The 23,946-nt window shown below is 41.4% G+C and overlaps 1 protein-coding gene across 2 annotated transcripts in view; it reads right to left on the bottom strand.

Moving 5' to 3' along the window:
- Positions 1-19,326: 19,326 nt before the first annotated feature.
- Positions 19,327-23,946, bottom strand: part of ocrl (OCRL inositol polyphosphate-5-phosphatase) — a 119,147-nt gene continuing 114,527 nt past the window's right edge. For both annotated transcript variants that reach the window (XM_060832724.1, XM_060832726.1), the window contains one exon: positions 19,327-23,457. In XM_060832724.1, the coding sequence (XP_060688707.1) occupies positions 23,333-23,457 (125 nt within the window). In that variant the 3' untranslated portion in view covers positions 19,327-23,332. The remainder of the gene's footprint in view (positions 23,458-23,946) is intronic.

Here is a 23,946-nt window from a genome sequence, read left to right as displayed (position 1 = left end):
ATTAGTTTTAAAATAGTGACGGAAAAGGAAGATCAAATCTAAAAGTTGAAGTTCTAAATTGGAGGAAGGATAACTTTGATGATAGTAGGCAAGAACTTTCAAAAGATGATTGGGCGCAGATGTTTGCAGGTAAGAGGACGGCTGAAAAACAGGAAGCCTTCAGCAATGGGATAAAAAGAGGCTAGAGACAGTATATTCCTGTTAAGAAAGGCTGGGAGGTATAGGGAATGCTGGATGACTATAGAAATTGAGGTTTTGGACAAGTCAGAAAACTATAGACCAGTGAGCCCAGTGTCAGTGGTGGGCATGTTGTTGGAGGGAATCCTGAGGGACAGGATGTACATGTATTTGAAAAGGCAAGGACTGATTATGGGAAATCAGGTCCCACAAATTTGATTGAGTTTTTTGAAGAAGTAACGAAGAGGGCAGAGTGGCAGACATGATCTATATGGAGTTCAGTAAGGCATTCAACAAGGTTCCCCATGGAAGACTGGTTTGCAAGGTTAGATCTTACAGAATACAGGGATAACTAGCCATTTGGATACAGAACTGGTTCAAAGGTAGAAGACAGAGGATGGTGGAAGGTTGTTGTTCAGACTGGAGGCTTGTGACCTGTGGGTGCAACAAGGATCGGTGCTGGGTCCACTACTTTTCATCATTCATATAAATGATTTGGGTGTGAGCATAAGAGGTACAGTTAGTGAGTTTGCAGATGACACCAAAATTGGAGGTATAGTGGATTCCAAAGAAGGTTAAAGTGAGGTCTGCAGATGCTGGAGATCAGAGCTGAAAATGTGTTGCTGGAAAAGCGCAACAGGTCAGGCAGCATCCAAGGAACAGGAGATTCGATGTTTCAGGCATAAGCCCTTCTTCTTCGACGTTTCGGGCATAAGCCCTTGGAAGAAGGGCTTATGCCCGAAACGTCGAACCTCCTGTTCCTTGGATGCTGCCTGACCTGCTGCACTTTTCCAGCAACACATTTTCAGCTCCAAAGAAGGTTACCTCAGAGAACAATGGGATCTTGATCAGATGGGCTGAGGAGTGGCAGATGGAGTTTAATTCAGATAAATGCGAGTTTAAATTAGATAAATTTAGATAAATTAACTCTTAGCAGGACTTATACGCTTAATAGTAAGATCCTAGGGAGTGTTGCTGAACAAAGAGACCTTGGAATGCAGGTTCATAGCTCCTTGAAAGTGGAGTCGTAGGTAGATAGGATAGTGAAGGAGGCATTTGGTGTGCTTTCTTTTATTGGTCAGAGTATTGAGTACAGAAGTTGGGAGGTCATGTTGTAGCTTACAGGACATTGGCTCAGTCACTTTTGGAATATTGCATGCAATTCTGGTCTCCTTCCTGTCAGAAGGATGTTGTGAAACCTGAAAGGGTTCAGAAAAGATTGACAAAGATATTGCCAGGGTTGGAGGGTTTGAGCTGTAGGGGGAGGTTGAATAGGCTGGGGCTATTTTCCGTAGAGCATTGGAGGCTGAGGAGTGAGCTTATAGAGGTTTATAAAACTATGAGGGGCATGGATAGGATAAATAGACAAAGTCTTTTCCCTGGGGTGTGGCAGTCCAGAACTAGAGGGCATAGGTTTAGAGGGAGAGGACAATTATATAAAAGAAACTTAAGGGGCAACGTTTTCACACAGTGGGTGGCACATGTATGGAATGAGCTGCCAAAGCAAGTGATGGAGGCTAGTATACTTGCCACATTTAAAAGGCATCTGAATGGGTATATGTAAAAGAAGGGTTTGGAGGGATATGAGCTGGATGTTGACAGGTGAGACTAGATTGGGTTAGGATATTTGGTTGGCATGGATGGGTTGGACTGAAGGGTCGGTTTGTACATCTCTATGACTCTAAGTAGGCTACTTACCCTTTCAAATCAACTCTGCCAATCAATAAGATTATGGCTTATCTCTGTGCACTGAATTCCGTATTCTGACCTTCTCCTAAATACCTTTAATATGATTGCCTAACAAAAATTTACTTCTGCCTTAAAAATATTGAGGCCAAAAGTTCCAAAGTCACAGAAACTTTAAAGAAAAGGTCTACCTCATCTGTGTTCTTAAGGGTAGCTCCTAATTTTAAACAGTGCCCTCTAGTTTTGGTATGACTCACAAGAAACTTTTCGACGTCTACAATATCTAAATAACTCACTATCTTATGCATTTCAATCAAAGCACCTCCCTTTCCTCTAACCTCCAATGAAAACAAGCCCAGTTTGTTCAATTTATTCTCATACGACAACCCACTCATTCCAGGTATCAATCTAGTAAGTGAAAATAAAATACTGCAGATGCTGGAAATCTGAAACAAACACAGAGAATGCTAGGTGTGCAGCATCTGTAGAGTGGGAAGCAGAATTGGTGTGTTGAGTCTGACATGATTCATTTTCAGAAATGTTCTGCTCTGTTTCTCTCTCCACAGATGCTGCCACACCTGCTGCGTTTCTCCAGTAATAAACCTTCTTTGAACTGCTTCCAACACATTTACATCCTTCCATAAATAAGGAGACCAAACGACACACTTTTTTCAAGATGTGGTCTCAAGAACATCCTGTATACCTGATGCATAACTTCATTCCATTTATGTTGACCTGTTGGACTATAACCTGGTGTTGTGTGATTTTTAACTTGATCTCATAATAAAGACTAGCATTCCATAGCTTTCTTAATTACTTGCTGTACCTACATACCAAACTTTGTGATGCATGGACTAGAACTCCTAGCTCCCTCGGCACCTCAAATTCTACAATCAGTCCATGTTTTTATAATACACCATTCTCTTTGGCAGGAAGAATACAAAAAACAATTTCACATTTTCCTACATCATACTCAATTGGCCAGAATTTTGCATATATGTTCAACCTGTCTACGTTGAGGTGCTAGAGAAAGTGAGGTCTGCAGATGCTGGAGATGCTGGAGATCCCGGGTTCAATTCCCGCCTCAGGCGACTGACTGTGTGGAGTTTGCACGTTCTCCCCATGTCTGCGTGGGTTTCCTCCGGGTGCTCCGGTTTCCTCCCACAGTCCAAAGATGTGCGGGTCAGGTGAATTGGCCATGCTAAATTGCCCGTAGTGTTAGGTAAGGGGTATATGTAGGGGTATGGGTGGTTTCGCTTCGTTATGGACTTGTTGGGCCAAAGGGCCTGTTTCCACACTGTAAGTAATCTAATCTAATCTAATCTAATCTAATACAGAGCTGAAAATGTGTTGCTGGAAAAGTGCAGCAGGTTAGGCAGCATCCAAGGAATAGGAGATTCGACGTTTCGGGCATAAGCCCTCCTTCAGTTCTTCTTCTTCTCCTGTTGAGCTACATTGAGATGCTACCTCATTATGTTTTTCACACAACATTCTTTTGTACCTATCTTTGTGCCATCTGCAAATTTAATTACCATATGTTTTCTCCCTTCATCTCTTGATAAAGCAGGCCATTGTGAAACCCCACTCCTCAAAATTTGCCAATAGACAGGACCTAAATATGCACACACTTTTCTGCCAGCTAATTATCTACCCATGTTAGTGTGCTATGCCTACACCATATGCATATTGTGCAATAACCTCTTATTTGGCACCTTGTCAAATGCTTTCTGGAAACCCAAGTACAATTTTAATTTATTACCCCGTTATCTGTAGTACAGTTATTCCTGATGAAGGGCTTATGCTCGAAACGTCGAATTCTCTATTCCTGAGATGCTGCCTAACCTGCTGTGCTTTGACCAGCAACACATTTGCAGCTGTGATCTCCAGCATCTGCAGACCTCATTTTTTACTACTACATGCTACTCCTTAAAAGAACTTTAATAAACTGGTTAAATTGGATTTCCCTTTCACAAAACTGTGCTCTCCCCGATTACCTTGAGAATTTTCTACATGTCCAGCTTTAACCTCCTTGATGATTAATTATCCAACATCTTTTCCATGTCAGACATCAAATTAATTGGCCAATAGTTTGTCTTCTGTCATCTCCTTTTTATGAATAGAGGGGACATATTTGCTACTTTCCAGTCTGGTGCAACTTTCCCAGAACCTAAAGCATTTTGGAGAATTGATGCAATACTGTATCATCAGCTGTCTCTTTAGGATGAAGTCCATCAGAACCTGGGAGATTATCAACCCCCAGTTCCATCAGATTGCTTAGTGCTGCATTCCTGACAATTGCAATTTCATCAAGTTCCTTTCTTCTTTTCACCTCTAGATAACTGCTATATCTGGGATTTTGTTTGTCTTTTATAGTGAAGACTGAATTAAGTTATTTGTTCATTTCCTTGGCCATTCTCTTGCATTAATGTCCATTTTTGGTCTCTACATTCAATTTATTTACACTTTTCTTTTTAGATACTTGCTAGAATCTTTGCTATCTAATTGTACATTTCTAACCAGCATCCTTTCATGATCTAATTTCTTCCTTCTGATTACCCCTTCCATCATTTGCTGCCATTCTTTATATTATGACAAATCATCTGGTTTACCACTCACTTTTGTCCAACTTTATACACGTTCTGTAAGTATGACGCTTTTCTTAATTTCTTTAGTCATACCATGAAGGTTGAGTCATTCTCTTGAAAATTTTCTTTATAATAAGGACTACATATTCTGAAATATCTCCTTAAATTTCCACAAAATAGAGAAAATTTAAAAAAGTTTTTTTCAATAATAAATCATTTTTAATGGCAAACTAATCCTAACGCTAAATGCATTGCACTTATGTGAATGCTACACAAGGGATGCCAGGGTATTATTCACACAATACAGCAAGAATGTGAGTCTGTGAATGTGCCAGGAATAATCAGAATGTTCAATAATTCATGAATGCATGTGAGGCCTGATAAACACATCAATCCCAGCAGTGGAAGACGCTTCCACACCTACACAATGTTCCATTCCTTGGATGAATGTGCCAACAGAACTTATTGCCGGTTCATAGGGAAGATTACAATCTTGTGACTGATTACTTCTCTAAATTTTCCATTGTTTGAATTCTTAGCAGCACAATCGTTGCTGATGTAATGACAGCTATTTCCACTTTATTTGTTGTCCTGGATCAGATAGTGCCTGACAATGATTGCATTACAGTATCAAATCATATTAAGGCATTTATACTAAGTGGGGAGTGACCAAACCATCAGCCACTATCCATGTTCAAAGGATGTAGCAGAAAGAATGGTACACACTATCAAATTAATGAATATAAGAGAAATTTTGCATTGCATTGCTACATTTTCCTGCAACACCAATGGGGAAGTGATTACTCTCCCCAGGACAGCTTATGCTTGGAAGGCAATATGAACAACTGAACCCAACAATGCAATTGTTTAACAAATCTGAGGCATTCTTCTTCAAAGACAGAGGAGAATGGAGAGATAGAGGGTGGGCAAAGCAGGTAAACAATTACCAAAACGGCACACTAGGCAGAATGTGTTTGAGAAACCCAAATACAAGGATGTGGATGCAAGCAAATGTTTTTAGAATATGCAACTAGTCCAAATTAAATGAAATCATTACTGACCATAATGCTACATTGCAAAGGAACAGAACCTCGGTCAATCATTGCATGGTACACCAAATTAGATATAAAAAGATTGAGGGAATACTCCAATAATAATGACGATTGTGTGGTAATGAGAGGCACAGCAACCAATAGCAAGATAACAGAGTTGTAAAAAAGTGCAGATAACAACACATACCGCTCCACATGGATAATGATCACCAGATGATCAAATGGAAAACTTCTAAAGCTTTATACTTAAGTTTGAAATGTTAGTCTTGGAAACTGTGTTTTATCTGTTTGCAAAATTAGCAAATTGACAGCACAAGACTGTGTAAAATCCATGTCTATCTGTTTAGGATAATTTTTAACTTTTGAGTATAGGTTATGCTGTGTAATGTTTCACAGTCAGTATGTTTAAGAAAGACATGCATTTGGTATCACTGTTTCATAAATATCACAGACTCCAACTTACCTTGGATGATGTGAAACATGACATGCTACTGCAAATATGCTTCCCTGTTGTAAGTGAAAAGCTTAATATTAGCCTAGACACTTCTGTATCTGAGGAATATAATATCTGTACATAATCATTAGTTATAGTAAACATGTGTAGAATTCTTCAATACCACAATCAAAAAGATAGGCAGGTGGGCAGAGGGAGTGGGACAGCCTTATTAGCAAGAAATGAAATTAAATCAGTAGCAAGAAACGAAGTAGGGTCAAATGGTGTTGAATCTATTAAGAATTGAGGATCTGCAAAGGTGAAAAAAACATATTTGAAGTCGTGTACTGGTCTCTAAATAGTAGTCAGGAGCTGGGGCAGAAGATAGACCAGGAAATAGAAAAGGTATGTAGGAAAGGCAAAGTTACAATGATCATGATGGATTTCAATTTGCAAGTGAGCTGGGAAAATCATGTTGGTAGTGGATTTCAAGAAAAAGAACTTGTGGAATGTCTATGAGATGGCTTTTTGGAGCAGCATGTGGTGGAGCCCACTAGGGAACAGGCAATGCCGGATTTAGTGTTGTGCAATGAGGCAGACTTGATAGGGAAGCTTAAGGTGAAGGAACCCTTAGGAGGCAGTGATCATAAAATGGTTGACTTTACTCTGCAATTTGAGAGGGAGAAGGCAGAATCAGAGGCAATGATGTCACAGCTGAATAAAGGCAACTACAGACACATGAGGGAGGAGCTGGGTAGAATTGATTGGGAGTGAAGCTGAGCAGGAAAGACAGTGGAACAGCAAGGGTAGGAATTTCTGGGAGTAATACAGGAGACATAGTAGAGATTCATCCTGAGGAAAAAGAAGCGTGGTACAGGGAGGATGAGGCAACCGTGGCTGACTAGGGAAGTCAGGGATAGTAAAAGCAAAATAGAAAGCATATAATGTGGCAAAGGGCAGTGAAAAAAACAAACAGTTCCGAAGCTTACAAAGACCAATAGAAGGCAACAGAAAAAGAAATAAGGAGGGAGAAGATTAAATATGAGGGTAAGCTCGCCAGTATAAAGGAAGATATATAAAGGGCAAAGGAGAGGCAAAAATGGACGTTGGGTGTCACTGGAAAATTATGCTGGAGAGATTGTAGTGGGGAACAAGGAAATAGCTGAGAAACTGAATAATTACTTTGCATCAGTCTTCACAATAGAAGACATGAGTTATATCCCAAAACTTCAAGAATGAGAGTGCAGAGCTGAGCAAAGTGACCACCACCAAGGAGAAGGTGATAAACTGGTGTCAAGACGGATAAGCTGAAAATGTGTTGCTGGAAAAGCGCAGCAGGTCAGGCAGCATCCAAGGAGCAGGAGAATCGATGTTTCGGGCTTGAGCCCTTCTTCAGGAATGAGGAAATTGTGCCAAGCAGGCTATGTTAAAAGGTAGGGAGGAGGACTTGGGGGAGGGGCGTTGGAAATGCGATAGGTGGAAGGAGGTTAAGGTAGGGTGATAAGGTGAGGGTGATAGGCCGGAGTGGGGGTGGGGCGGAGAGGTCAGGAAGAAGATTGCAGGTTAGGAAGGTGGTGCTGAGTTCGAGGGTTGGGACTAAGACAAGGTGGGGGGAGGGGAAATGAGGAAACTGGAGAAGTCTGAGTTCATCCCTTGTGGTTGGAGGGTTCCTAGGCGGAAGATGAGGTGCTCTTCCTCCAGCCATCGTGTTGCTATGGTCTGGTGATGGAAGAGTCAAGACGGATAAGTCACCTGGACCAGACGGACTCGAGGGGTTCTAAGGGAGATAGCTAAAGAGATAGTGAAGGTGTTAGTGGTGATCTTTCAGGAATTGCTAAAGTCAGGGAGGGTCCCAGAGAACCGGAAAATCGTTAACCTAATATCCCGATTTAAAAAGGGAGAAAGGCAAAAGATTGAAAATTACAGACCAATTAGCCTAACCTTGGTCACAGGTAAGATCCAGCAATCCAATGTGAAGGATGAAATTTCTGAATACTTGGAAGTGTATGGTAAAATAGGGCAAAGTCAGCCTGGTTTCATCAAGGGAAGGCGCTTACAAACCTGCTGGAATTCTTTGAGGAAGTGACGAGCAGGTTAGATCAAGGACAGTCAATGGATGTTATCTACCTGGACTTCAAGAAGGCCTTTGACAAGATACCACACAGGAGGTTACTGAATAAGATAAGGTTAGTGCGGTGCTGAAAAAGCACAGCAATTCAGACAGCATCTGAGGAGCAAGAAAATTGACGAATTAGGCAAAAGCCCTTCATCAGGAATAGAGGCAGAGTGCCTGCAGGGTGGAGAGATAAATGAGAAGAGGATGGGGGTGGGGATAAAGTAGCATAGAGTACAATCGGTGAATGGGGGTGAGGGTGAAGGGGATATATCAGAGAGGAGGGTGGAGTGGATAGGTGGAAAGGAAGATAGGCAGGTAGGGCAAGTCATGGGGTCAGTGCTGAGCTGGAAGTTTGGAGCTGGGGTGAGGTGGGGGAAGGGGACATGAGGAAACTGGTGAAGTCCACATTGATGGCCTGAGGTTGAAGTGTTCCAAGGCGGAAGATGAGCCGTTCTTCCTCCAGACGTCGGTTGGTGAGGGAACAGCAGAGAAGGAGGCCCAGGACCTCCATGTCCTCAGCTGAGTGGGAGGGGGAGTTGAAATGTTGGGCCATAGGGTGGAGTGGTTGATTGGTGCGGGTGTCCCAGAGATATTCCCTAAAACACTCTGCTAGGAGGCTTTACATTACATTTACATTACACATTACAATGTCACATTACAATCAGGACTCCCGCCCACCTTCCGAGGACCCCTTGCTCGCCTCCAACACACTCCATCTACCTGGTCACCTTGTGCCGGCCTATTATCCACTCTCGACCTCTTCATTTCCAACTGCCGCCAGGACATTAACCGCCTCAACCTGTCTACCCCTCTCTCCCACTCCAAATTCTCACCCTTACAATGAACGGCCCTCTACTCCCTCTGCTCCAATCCCGACCTCACCATCAAGCCAGCGGACAAAGGGGGTGCAGTGGTGGTCTGGCGAACTGACCTCTAAACCGTTGAAGCCAGATGCTAACTTGAAGACACCTCCTCCTACTGTCCCCTTGACCATGACCCCACCCCATCACCAAACCATCATCTCCCAGACCATACAGAACCTCATCACCTCAGGAGATCTCCCACCTACAGCTTCCAACCTCATAGTCCGGGAACCCCGCACTGCCCAGTTCTACCTCCTTCCCAAGATCCACAAGCCTGACCACCCTGGCCGACCCATTGTCTCAGCACGCTCCTGCCCCACTTCTACCTACCTCGACACTGTCCTATCCCCCCTAGTCCAGGAACTCCCCACATATGTTCCAGCCACCACCCATGCCTTCCACCTCCTCCAAGACTTCCGTTTCCCCGACCCCCAACGTCTCATCTTCACCATGGATATCCAATCCCTCTACATCCGCCATAACCAGGGCCTCCAAACCCTCCGTTTCTTCCTCTCCTGACGTCCCCAACAGTACCCTTCCACCGGCATTCTCATTCGTTTGGCTGAACAGGTCCTCACCCTCAACAATTTCTCCTTGGAATCCTCCCACTTCCTCCAGACCAAAGGGGTAGCCATGGGCACACGTATGGGCCTCAGCTATGTCTGTCTCTTTGTTGGCTACGTAGACAGTCCATCTTCCGCAGTTACACCGGCACCACTTGCCACCTCTTCCTCCGTTACATTGATGACTGCATTGGCGCCACCTCGTGCTCCCGCGAGGAGGTTGAGCAATTCATCAACTTCACCAAAACATTCCACCCTGACTTTAGATTTACTTGGACCATCTCTGATACCTCTCTCCCCTTCCTGGACCTCTACATTTTCATTAACGACGACCAACTTGACACCGACATTTTTTACAAATCCACCAACTCCACAGCTACCTGAATTACACCTCTTCCCACCCTACCACCTGCAAAAATGCCATCCTGTATTCCCAATTCCTCCACCTCCGCCGTATCTGCTTCCAGGAGGACCAGTTCCACCACAAAACACACCAGATGGCCTCCGTCTTTAGAGATCGCAATTTCCCTTCACACATGGTTAAGATGCCGTCCAACACATCTCGTCCTCAGACCCCACCCCTCCAACCGTAACAAGGACAGAAGCCCCCTGGTGCTCACCCTACCTTCGCATAAACCAAATCATCCGACGACATTTCTGCCACCTCCAAACAGACCCCACCACCAGGGTTATATTTTCCTCCCCACCCCTTTCTACCTTCCGCAAAGACCGTTCCCTCCGTGACTACCTGGTCAGGTCCACGCCCCCCTACAACCCACCCTCCCATCCTGGCACTTTCCCCTGCCACCGCAGGAACTGTAAATCCTGTGCCCACACCTCCTCCCTCACCTCTATCCAAGGCCCTAAAGGAGCCTTCCACATCCGTCAAAGTTTTACCTGCACATCCACCAATATCATTTATTGTATCCGTTGCTCCCGATGCAGTCTCCTCTACATTGGGGACACTGGACGCCTCCTAACACACCACTTTAGGGAACATCTCTGGGACACCTGCACCAATCAACCACACCGCCTTATGGGCCAACATTGCAACTCCCCCTCCCACTCTGCCGAGGACATGGAGGTCCTGGGCCTCCTTCACCGCCACTCCCTCACCAACCGACACCTGGAGGAAGAACGCCTCATCTTCCGCCTCAGAACACTTCAACCCCAGGCCATCAATGTGGACTTCACCAATTTCCTCATGTCCCCTTCCCCCACCTCACCCTAGCTCCAAACTTCCAGCTCAGCACTGTCCCCATGACTTGCCCTACCTGCCTATCTTCCTTTCCACCTATCTACTCCACCCTCCTCTCTAATCTATCAACTCCATCCCCACCCCCACTCACCTATTGTACTCTATGCCACTTTCTCCCCATCCCCACCCTCCTCTCATTTATCTCTCCACGCTGCAGGCACTCTGCCTCTATTCCTGAAGGAGGGCTTTTGCCCGAACGTCGATTTTCTTGCTCCTCAGATGCTGCCTGAGCTGCTGTGCTTTTCCAGCACCACTCTAATGTAGAATTTGATTTCCAGAATCTGCAGCCCTTGTTTTTACTTGAGTAAGATAAGGGCCTTTAGTGTTTGAGGCAAGGTGCTATCATGGATAGAAACTTGGCATTCTGGCAGAAATAAGAGAGTGGGGGTAAAAGGGGTCTTCTCAGGATGACAGCCAGTGACAAGTGGTGTTCTGCAAGGCTCAATGTTGGAAACATAATGTTGCACTTTATACATTAATGATCTAGATGAAGGAACCGAGGGCATTCTGGCTAAGTTTGCAGATGATACAAAGGTAGAGGGACAAGTAGCATTGAGGAGAATGGGAGGCTGCAGAAGGATTTGTACAAGTTAGGAGAGTCAAAGAAGTGGCAGATGAAGTACAATGTGGGAAAGTGTGAGGTCATGCACCTTGGTAGGATGAATTGAGGCATGGACTATTTTCTAAATGGGGAGAAAATTCATTAGCCTGAAGTGCAAAGGGACTTGGGACGTCTAGTCTAGGATTCTCTCAAAATAAACTTGCAGGTTGAGTCAGTAGTTAGGAAAGCAAATGCAATGATGGCATTTATTTTGAGCGGACTTGAATATAAAAGCAGAGAGGTACTTCTGAGGTTCTAGTCAGACCACATTTGGAGTATTGTGCACAGTTTTAAACCCCATATCTCAGGAAGGATGTAGTGACCCTGGAGTGTGTTCAGAGATTCACGAGGATGATCCCTGGAATGAAAAGCTTTACTTTTGAGGAATATTTGAGGATTCTGGGTCTATAATCGATGGAATTTAGAAGGATGAGGGGGATTGTAATTGAAACATACAGAACACTGAATGGCCTGGATATAGTAGATGTGGGGAAGATGTTTCCATTGGTAGGAGAGACTTCCTTCAAGTAAAGGGAAGACCATTTGGAACAGAGATAAGGAGAAACATCTTCAGCCAGAGAGTGGTGAATCTACGGAATTCCTCACCACAGAAGGCCATGGAGGCCAGGTCATTCTGTATATTTAAGATTGAGATAGATATGTTCTTGAGTAGTGAGGGGATCATGGGTTACTGGGAGATAACAAGACAATGGGGATGAGAAACTTATCAGCCATGATTGAATGGCGGAGCAGACTTGATGGGATAAATGGACAAAATTCTGTGCCTATTTCTTATGGTCTTATATATGGTTTTGTTCTGGAAGTTTTCCTGATGAAGGGCTCTGGCCCAAAATGTCGAATTTCCTGTTCCTTGGATGCTGCCTAACCTGCTGTGCTTTAACCAGCAACACATTTTCAGCTCTGATCTCCAGCATCTGCAGACCTCACTTTTTACTCGAAGATTTTAACCTACTGCGAATCCTCTTGCAAGGATGCCTTCCTTGAAGAAGCTCTCTTCCTCCCTCTACAAGGATTTCAGTGAGTCCCTCTCTCACTGCACCCCCCAGGTCATCTCCTCTGCACAGAAACTCTTCAGCCACGGGGCTTATGCTCGAAACGTCAAATTCTCTATTCCTGAGATGCTGCCTAACCTGCTGTGCTTTGACCAGCAACACATTTGCAGCCACGTTCTCAAACAGACTCGTTACCACAGCCACATCTCCTTCCTCAGCACCTGCCTACAGAACCGACTGATCCCACACGGACTCCGGACTACATTCCAACCAACAAAATTTGGACCCAACCAGGACATTTCCTGATGAAGGGCTCTGGCCCGAAACGTCGAATTTCCTGTTCCTTGGATGCTGCCTAACCTGCTGTGCTTTAACCAGCAACACATTTTCAGCTTTGTTCTGGAAGACAGCATAAGCATTGCTGCTTCAGTACAAGAAAACAGTCCTACAGAGGCAAATACACCAGTTGATTTCAAAAGCGGGGGGACATAGGAGAAACAACAGGGATGAAATCATCTGGATGGTTAGCCAAGGAAGATCATGGCAGCAGCCTGGAAGCTAGCTGCTTGCTCAACCTGTCACCATAGAATCGCAATGGGAAGGATTTGGGTGTGCTTACCAGGGCCACTGGCCTTCCTCCAATGACTATTTGTCAATGACGTTGAATGCCAGTTGGTAGTCAAATATAGTCAAAATATTTGTGTGCTTATGGTGAATGAGCAGTGGATGGGACCAGTTAAGTTACTTTGGCAGAGGTCACATGGGCTTGATTATATGTTTGCAGGTGGGATTGGGGGAGGGAGGTGGCAACATCGAACAGTTGCTTTCTCTTGAGGGAAGATGTCATAGAGTCATAGGGATGGACAGCATGGAAACAGACCCTTCAGTCCAACTCATCCATACTGACCATATATCCCAAACCTAATCTAGTGTCATTTGCCAGTACTTGACCCATATCCCCCTAAACCCTTCCAATTCATATACGCACCCAGATACCTTTTAAATGTTGCAATTCTACGAGCCTCCATCACTTCCTGTGGCAACTCATTCCATATACGCAGGATACTCTGCATGAAAACGTTGCCCTTTAGATCTCTTAAATTTCTTCTGCCCAAACCCTAAACCTATGCTCTCTAGTTCTGCGTGCATGGAGGAATTCCAAGGGAATAGCTTTCTGAGGCTAGACTGTGGGATTCTGTCTTTCAAGCTATTGAGATCAACACTCACTGTTCCAATTGTCCTCTGGTAACAGTGAACTCACCTCATCTGTCATGGATTGCATATATTTCCTGTTTCCTTAACTAATGCAACATTTTAAACTAATCAATCATCTTAAAATTACTTACAAATAATTAACTACATTTCTTAGGTATGTAGCAGCTGAAGAATAACTTTACAGGAAGATTTTCTCTACCTTCCTCTGTGAGACATACACAAAGCAATTACTTAATTTTTTTTCACTTTTCCTATTTTCCATTATAAATGCACTTGTTTTTATCTCTAATGGACACACATCTGTTTTTGGGAATCTATTCCTTTTCACATATGTAAAGCAACTTTTGGACTACCTTTAATGTTTCTCACTAGCTTGCATTCATTTTTTTTAGTCCCTCTTTGCTGGGCTCTAAATGCATTTAAATCTATTTATATAGAGAATACAATCCTTCTATCCATCACAGAACTGAGATGCTGCAAATTATTTCCTCAGCAAAAAAACTTGTACTTTTTGTTAATCAGTCAAAAAGTACAAGTACAATTGTGCTCATTATGTTAAGTATACAGTCTCTCAGGTGCATATATTTCATCAATTGCTGCATTGTTGCGCATTTCCTTTGCTCATCTTCCCTTTTATTTAAAGATGAACTATGATCAGTGAGGAATTGAAAGGATATGCTGTATGTTTGACTTATTAGCAGAATTGCCTGAACTACTAAAGTGCCTTTTCCTAAAATTCTCAAGTTTTGTTTCGGTGAACATTTACAGAACATCGCTGCAAATGTGTTGCTGGTCAAAGCACAGCAGGCCAGGCAGCATCTCAGGAATAGAGAATTCGACGTTTCGAGCATAAGCCCTTCATCAGGAATAAGAGAGAGCAGCCAAGCAGGCTAAGATAAAAGGTAGGGAGGAGGGACTAGGGGGAGGGGCGATGGAGGTGGGATAGGTGGAAGGAGGTCAAGGTGAGGGTGATAGGCCGGTGATAGGGAGGGAGAGTTAAAGTGTTGAGCCACGGGGTGATTGGGTTGGTTGGTTCGGGCGGCCCGGAGGTGTTCTCTGAAGCGTTCCGCAAGTAAGCAGCCTGTCTCACCAATATAGAGGAGGCCACATCGGGTGCAGCGGATGCAAACAGAACATGCATATCTCCGATACCTTTCTAGAGTGAAGATGGAAATAACTGTAGGTGATAACTGTCCTGCAGTGCTTTGCACCTAGTACTGAATCAGGGCAATTACAACCATTACCATTAACGCAAAGGTGTCATTTTCAGCAGAATTATCCATCTATATGGACAGAATGTACCAAAAGGCATTTATTATTCATTCCTAGTTGCCAGCGAACCTTTCCGTAATCTGGTTTGCCTGAATGACTAAAGTGCATACAGGGTCGAGAATGTGATGCTGGAAAAGCACACCTGGTCAGGTAGCATTCAAGGAGCAGGAGAATCGACATTTCGGCCAGAAGCCCTTCATCAAGATCTCCAGCATCTGCAGTCCTCACTGTCTACAGAAGTGCATACTGTAAAGGTACATTGCAATATTGTTAGTCAGAAAGTGCCAGAACTTTTGTGCAGCTAAAATTAAGGAATAGGTTATGTATTTCCAAGTCAGGAGAGTGTATAACTCTCAGGAACCGAGAAGGTGGTTTTTTTCACACGTATATTACTCTTCTTCTGGGTAACAGAAGTTGCAGACTTGAAAGGTGCTGTCAAATAAGCCTTGGTGAGTTACTGCACTGCATTCACATAAGTCACTCACTGGAGCCACAATTTATTATTGGTGGAAGTGATTGAGGGGATCGATGAAATGACAGTCAAGCAAGCAACTTTGTTCTTGACTGCATCAAGCTTCTTGAATATTGTGTTTCTTCCCTTTGAACAGTCTTACTCCAGAGCTTCATCGGTAATTCTGGATATAATATCCCTTTTCTCTTAGTTACTCAATAGCTGTCAGATAGAAACAGAGCTTACTAAACTGCCACAACCTACACTTCACCTACAATAAGTACACTGGACACAAACATCTTCCTCTCAAGCCCACTATGCCATTAAACAGATATTGCCCCTGCTATGTGACTGCACTCTGCTATAATTGATCCACTAAATTCTATTTCCTTATTTTTTAGTGTTTCTATCTTGTAACAGCAGAAAGGCAATCTTGCTCAAAACCATTTAGCTGGAGTACATTCCATACAGTTGTGGCAGCCTTAGACAGTCTCATTATCCACAGATACTACCATCCCAACACTTAGTCATGTAGCATCAGCATAAAAGAATTAAAAGTTTCAGAAGGATATCCTAGTTGCTCTTTCATTGAGAAACTATAATGATAGGCCAGGATTCCTAATACTGTTGCAATGTGGAACATAAGTACACAAATTTTGAGCAATTCTGGTCATCAAATTGAAGTTTTAAAAATTTGTATGAAGAGTCTGAATGACAATGCGATAGAACATCTTTATATCAAACTTGGAATTAATGTATATTTCTTGTTCAAAATCCTGCATAAATATACATTTGTGTAAATTAATTCCAGGTTGACTTCAAGTAACTCTTGAGGCACATATAGAAGGAATTATCTATGACATATTTATGATCTCTCAGGGCCTTTTTAAAAACAATTTTAAGCACAAAAAGTTATCAATTAGATAGCATGCTGCTATCAGTTACTTTCTTCCAGTGATACATGAACTTCTTGAGTGTATCTGCAGCCGTTTTGATGGATTTCAAGTAACTGAGCAAAAAACAGTACTTCACACATTGGAAATAGACGTTTTTAGGATCTGAGTGTGTCTTTTTCTTTTACCCTCTCTTTAAACTTTCAATAATTTCCTTTTATCATTCTGTATGAAAAGCATGGATTTTCTAAAAAGATTATGTTCACTGTTCAGTAACATTTATTGCATGCTTTCCTGTGCAATAGAGCGGGTAAGATGATCATAAGACATAGCAGAATTACGCCATTCAGCCGATTGAGTTTGTTCTGCTATTCAATCATGGCTTGTGTTTTGTAAACTACGCCTCCTGCTAAATATTCCATAATTACAGAAAAATCTTACTTCCAAAATATTATGAAATTGATTGTTATATTATTTATTGTTAATTGTACAATAGAGAATTCATGGCTTTCAGGTAACAATTTTGAGTCATTAGTCATTAACCTTACAAACTAATTCATTTAGAAGGAAAATCATACGCTTGAATCACTCCAGGTTTCAGAAGTAAGAGTTTTGAACGCAACTAAGAAACAATATTGTGCGTGCCAAGTATTACTAGTATAAACTGGAAGGAGCCCTATGCACAAGAGCCACAATTGACCCCTTAAATGTTAATCTCACACGCTGAAGCTTCTCTGTGTTGTAGCACTGTCTTCTGCACTCTGTTCTACTACCCTGATGCATTTTGCATGGCATGAACTGCCTGTATGGTATGCAAAGTAACACTTTTCACTGTGGTACGTGACAACATTAAATCAAATGCAAACTCATTAGCCTGACACCTGCAGGCAATGTGCTTCTTTCCCAGTGTGGCAGATGCTGAAGTTTGCTGAAACCAGCCAACACCCCCTTTATGATGACATTTCAAGCACGAGTCCTTATCGAAGCTAAAGAAAGTGAATTGGTATCTCAAGACTAAAGAAGGATATAGATTCATACCAGAGAATCTCTCTCCCCACTCCTACTTCTGGGTTCTGCTATGCTTGGCTCTATACTATCCCCTAGTGATGCTTAATTCCTGGATGAAACCTTGCTAAGATTATCCATGTCCAGAAGCAACAACTCTCTGTGCAAGATTTCAAACTTCAGCCAAATACAGGAAATATCCAAAACAAACATTAAATTCCTACATACAGATAGAGGCCATATTACTCATGGGGTTTGCACTGACCCTCCAAAGAGCATCCTACCCACACCCAGCCATTACATCTCCATAGCTACACATTTACCATGGCTGATCCACAAGCCTGCACATCCTTTAGACACGACAGGGTTATGTACCATGGTCAACCCACCTTGCCTGCACATCTTTTGGACTGAGAGAGGAAACTGAACACTCGAGAACCTATGCAGACACGGTGCAAACTCCACACACAGTTGCCCAGGATTAGAATAAAACCTGGCGTGGTGAGGCAGCAGTGTTCACCACTGTGCTACCTGAACTGGATCAGCATCCATAAGGAACATTCCAGGAGCTAGCCTGAATTATTGATGAGTCTTAAGTGAATAAACTCCATCAGGACTGTTCAAAGTGTTTGTGTTTAGCTGGGTGGCTTTAAGTCAGAGCATTGATTGGAATATGCAATTTGACAATGGAAGCACTTGAGCTAGCACACATCTGTATCCATTTTTCAAGTTTATCCCATGTACTGCCACCTTGGATCTTGTTTTCGGGGAAGGAAATTTGGCAAGTAAATAATATCAACTTGTGAGAAAAATTCTTGAACATCTTTTCTCCTTCTTGACAAGTTCGTAAAGTAGTGCGACCTGTGACCTTTGTGGAGGTTTCAGTGGTTGATGTGAGTTTATGTGAACAATGCGATTTCAATGTCCTATCTGAGCAAAATTTTTTTAAAAAAAACCTTTACTGTTTATTCACTGCAAGCTGATTTTGGCACTAGGAACTTATAACACTTGTCACAATTTTTGAATGCCTCAATGAGCTTTACAAGTACTTGTTGAAGTGTAGTCCCTGTTGTAATGTAGCAATCCACAGCAATCCACAGGACCACAAGATATAGCAGAATTGGGCCATTTAGCTCATCATGTCTGCTCTGCCATATGGCATATATATTTCTCAACCCTATTCTCTTGCCTTTTCCCATTCTTCTTTGATCCCCTTATTAATAAAGAACCTGCCTTAAATATCCTCACTAACTTGGCCTTCATAGTCTTCTGCAGAGAGTTCCATGTATTCACTACCCTCAATTTTAAAATAGTAGTCCTTTCATTCTGAGGCAGTGTCCTTGGGTTCTAGTCTCTCCTAATAGAGGAAACATCTTCTCCACGTCCATTTTATCCAGGTCTCAGTTTTCTGCAAGTTACAAGGAGATCCTCCCTCAGCCTTCTAAACTTATCCAGTACAGACCCAGAGACCTATGCCCTTGGCCAGTGATACCTCCATCAAAGGCCAATAAAAAGGTTTCGTCCAGTCTATCCAAGCCCTCATAAGTTTATTCACCTCAATCATGCATCCTCTCAATCTCCTCTTCTCTAAGGAAACAAACCCAGTCTGTTGAATTTCCCTTCGTAACTGAAACTCCCATGCCCAGGCACCATCATGTCGTGGGCAGCATGGTGGCACAGTGGTTAGCACTGCTGCCTCACATTGCCAGAGACCCGGGTTCATTTCCCGACTCAAGCGACTGACTGTGTGGAGTTTGCACATTCTCCCAGTGTCTGTGTGGGTTTCCTCTGGGTGCTCCGGTTTCCTCCCACAGTCCAAAGATGTGTAGGTTAGGTGAATTGGCCATGCTAAATTGCCCACAGTGTTAGGTAAAGGGGTAAAAGTAGGGGAATGGGTGGGTTGCACTTCGGCGGGTCAGTGTGGACTTGTTGGGCTGAAGGGCCTGTTTCCACACTGTCAGTAATCTAATCTAATCATCCTGGAAAATCTCCTCCACACTCTCTCCGGTGTCATTGTGTCCCTTCTATGATGTGGATTCCAGAATGTTAGCATGCAGAGCATGAATGTGATGACAAAACAGGAGCAGTTCAATGAGATGCAATGGGAACTGTACATAATATTTCAGTAAAGTTTTAAAACAAATTTGAAACAGTGGATTTTATTAAACATCATGCAGTTGATCAATAACAAGGACATTGCATTTACAATAAAAAGTAGATTGAGCAGTTCCTACAGTACAACTTGGAACAAAAAAAATCTGAACAACACTAGCACAGCAATGCTCAGCATTCGAACTGTAAATTTCAGCATCAAGTGATATGTACATTTAATCCTCCACCCTGCTCAAGTTCTAAGCTGAGTAATGTCTCTATTGCAAGAATGAGGGGGTGGGGGGGAATGCTCTGACAGTAGGACAAGCACCTTAGTTTCAAAATGCTGACATTTTGTATAGGCCTGCAATCATACTCTTTTGGTCACATAGGTATGGTTCTAGACGAACTGAAAGAACTGAGGAAAAAACATGAGCAAGGTAAATGTTGCAGCAAGCAGATAAAGTTAACTAAATGCTACCCAAAAACATAACTATTGTGATTATTTTAGTCTCCAACTAATCGGTGTTATAGATTTAAGCAACCTTCTGAGTATAACATGCAAGATACTATGAACAATATATATAAGTGACATAAATTTTAAACATAAAACTGGTTGAGGCCACTAAGTTTTTGGTCAATAAATAAAGATGTCAAGTTCAAAATACATCACTTCCACCCACAGAAGACACCACCCTATTTTATCCAACCTGTGACCCGAGCAGACAGACAGCACCTACTTTACAGACATTTCAGACACCTTAAGAATGACTTGTTAGAAAACTCTAAAAAGGTTGCTTCCTAAATCCGAAGCACAAAATTATCTACATTTTTATAAAATAATGTTAAAATAAACTAATATGTTTACAGGATTAATTTCTAAGAATCAAAGCGTTTTGAAAGTTGTTATGGTTGTTTGTTTGAATGCGCAGCCGAGATAACCTTCCTTTATGATAGGATCTCTCAAATTTCTGAACTTCACACTCAAATGCTTTTTCAATATGGAGTGCTGTTTTACTTTTAGTCAAAAAGGATTTCAAAGTAGCTGCATATTTATAGCCTAAATAACAGAAAACAAATATACATATTGCTCAAAAAACAGTACTATAATACATGTAAGACCATGGATTGGTGACCCACTGACATTGCAAATAATACAATAAAAGGGAAAATACATACATTAAAGTACCATATCAAACATTACTTCCAGAAGGGTCAGTATGAAGGACAAATAATTTAAACTATAACAAGTAGTTTCGAAGATCTGATCTTATACACAATTTCAAAGATTGTGAATACATGTCCTGAATATCAGAACTGAACACATGCCTTCTTTTGTTACTCAAAGCAAACAATATGAAGAGTGAACAAGGACTGTCTTTATCAAACAACTAACAAGCAATAGTTGTAATGTCATCCTGGAATACTACAGAATGAACAATTCAATTCTCCACCTCAAAAGATTAACAGCTTGTATTTTGATATGCTGGAATGTAACAATTCCTTCACACTACTTTGTGTTTCATTTTTAAAAATGCATTATTGGAATTAGCTATACCATGTTATTAGTTAAATTAATTATTTGCATAATTAACAATGATCAGGCTGCATTCTAAGATAGCACAGCAAAACAACTTTATAAATGTTTGCTATCAAAATGATGTGTTGCATTCCTCATTTATCTCGAACGTTTGATACCTTAAGAGATTGAGGATGTCAATTATAAAAATAAACTTCCTGATAACTCAAAAGGTCCAAACAAGAGAAGTCAGAACTATATATTAATAAAAGACAAATAATGTGGATACAGATTTAAACTGATTTTAATTGGAAAGTTTAACTAAGATCATGAAAGAATTTAAATATTGAAGTATACATTGTAGTGTATTACAACAATTGCAAATCACAGTTTGGCATCTAAATACCTGCCCCCATACCAATGACATTGAATACCTCTGGTATCTGGTCTTTTGAATTAGGCTTCTCGATTAGTATATCAAGTCTGTTGACTTACACCTGGCACTACAACGACAAAAACAAAGATGATAAAACCTTTAAACAACAGACGAAGACACTTCAGTAGTTCAGTACACTGAAGGGGAGGAATTTAATGGGCTTTCAATTAGTTTCTGGTTTTGATTGATGTCAGTTATCTCAATTTGCCCTGGTTAGGTTAGCAAAAATACCAGTCCAAGGTTTCACATTAACACCTCTGCTTTTCTAGCGATCAGTGACTTCAAAAATCGAGCTGCCTGATTATATTTCATTTCAATTGATGTGCAATCGGGACTAATTAACTGATATCTTTCAACTCTTAGATTCAAGCCAATTTGTACTAAAAAATAATTTAATTGTACGTAAGTATTACATTCTTCATATCATTTAGGCAATGCATTTAGAAGAGAAAACATTAAACAACTGAAATTGAGTGGAAAGGTTCTTAGTGTTGATATTCTCAGCAAAGGTGTTCATAACGGAATGTGGAGTTTGAAACAAGGCATCTCTACAGACATTTACAAACATCTCATCAAAAGTAGGTGTTGGTTGATTTTGGAAAAAAAATATATTTGCACCTTACTTAGGAGTATACATTGTATTGAAAGTACTCTGGGTAACATAAATTTTATGACATAGATTTTTAAATATATGTACACACTCGCGTCCCCATGACTAGGATCTGGCAACAATACATCAGTTTAACTGATTAACACATGGCTTTTTACTAGTGATTGAATGATACATGGCTTCAATTTAAAATTATTCCAATTGAATAAAATAACATTCATACATTTTTCTCTGCTTAAGTGGCAGGATAGTTTATGGCACTGCAATATTACTGATTGGCAAACAGGAAATGTGATTCTGGATGATGAGCTGGAGCACTTCAGCTTACAACAGCCAAAATTCAGCCATTCACTCAGGCTGATCTAAATTTGAATTCCCTGTACACTGGGATCTAGAAGTGGATGGTCTAAAATTGGTTTGGAATCTAATATTACATGACGACTGCCCTTTGCTTTTACAGGACAGGGTAGGCTTTGACTTCTTCATGCAGAAATTAGAAAACAAAGCTGTATTGTTACCTCACAGGTAAAGCATATATAATTTGTATATCACAAATGTAATCTTCAATCAATATGAAAAGAACAAGTAACCATTGCTACATCCATTTCTTGAATAGAATTTTGCAAAACTTGTACAGAATCTCTGCATGAACTCTGCAGACAAGTCGAATATTTGCTGGTCTAATTCTGCTTAAGGGCATCAAGAATTCTGGAACTTTAAAAAACTTTATGCATTAGTCATATTTCAAAGAACAAATATTATGATATATATTAAAGAAATTCTATCCCTGAAAATTAAAGCATTTGTTCTGTCTTCCTAATAATCTGCTGCTTCCATGTGGTCTTCTTTATTTGGGTGTACAGGCTAAAAGCTTTGAATAATCTCTTATGCAAAGTACTTTTACTCAGGACACAATGTAGCATTCTGTTTTTAAGTAGACACAAGAACCAGCACAATTGTGGAGATTGAAGCATTATTACTCAATGCATTAATTTACTGTTTGTATTTATTTGAGGCTATTTCAGACCATTTTCTATGTACTGCTACAATTAGGAGTACTGCATTTCAACGGTGGAAGCATATACAGGTTTCATGTACTGTGATTGACCCTGTACCTGTTTCACCAGAGACAACACCCTTCAGTCACTTTCAATTACATAAAAGATTCCCACTCTTAACCTGAACTAACTTGGAAGTAAATACAGATTTTTAAACACATTACTAGAAAAAGATATAATAGTTGGATGAAAGTTCAGATTGACACGAGTAATGCAACTGCTCAAAACGTGTATGGTTATACCAGGCCACAGTGTGACAAGCATTCTTAGCTACTTAATGAGAAAAAGATTAAGCAGCTGTCTTATTTCACTCTGGTCAATACTGAAATGCACTGAAAAAATAGGTCTCATCACCTGTATCATTCAATCACTACTTTAACAAATGCAGCTACTGTCACAGTGTAGTGAAGGTGTGCTGATATGTTTGTCTAGCATTTAGTCATCATCTCCACTGGTCAGGAAGCCATAGATGAAATCCACAGCACGTTGGCGATCATTCTGGGTTTGCCTCCCAATTAAATTTGGTGGTGGTCTCAAAAGAAGACTTGCAAAGAGGGTAGCTGTTGATTACAGAAAAATAAATTACATAATATCTTTTACTATGGTTTTCTTCAATTGGCCTGAACTTTTTACCTTCATTTCAGAGGACAATAACCATTGCTGGGGGTAGGTTCTCTTTTACTGTGTGGTTGATGCCACTGAAAAAGTTGAAGTCAAGATCTGCCTTCAGGTTTTGACATCAAACTAACACTTTGACATCATGCTAAATATTGTGAAACATGGTAGTCGCACATGTACATGGCTCGGATCTTGGATATATTAGTCAAATCTTATCTTCATGTGTTAATGCCTATATGCTTTCATTCTCTCATTCAAGTGTATTGTCTAATGTAGTTTAGTTTGTTTTAGTTTCATCCACACTGCTATTTGTACTCAGTAATATGAATCTCTGTGGCATATTTGCAAGATGGCTCCAGGATCTGGAAACCCTTTTGCAACAGTTCAGAGTTGCTGGCAATCATCCTTCACATCTGAACTAGTGCCTTTGA

The sequence above is a fragment of the Hemiscyllium ocellatum genome, chromosome 11, assembly GCF_020745735.1.
Source record: "Hemiscyllium ocellatum isolate sHemOce1 chromosome 11, sHemOce1.pat.X.cur, whole genome shotgun sequence".
Lineage (NCBI taxonomy): Eukaryota > Metazoa > Chordata > Chondrichthyes > Orectolobiformes > Hemiscylliidae > Hemiscyllium > Hemiscyllium ocellatum.
The sequence above is the reverse complement of the archived record's forward strand: the minus strand, read 5'-3'. Positions and strand labels throughout refer to the sequence as shown.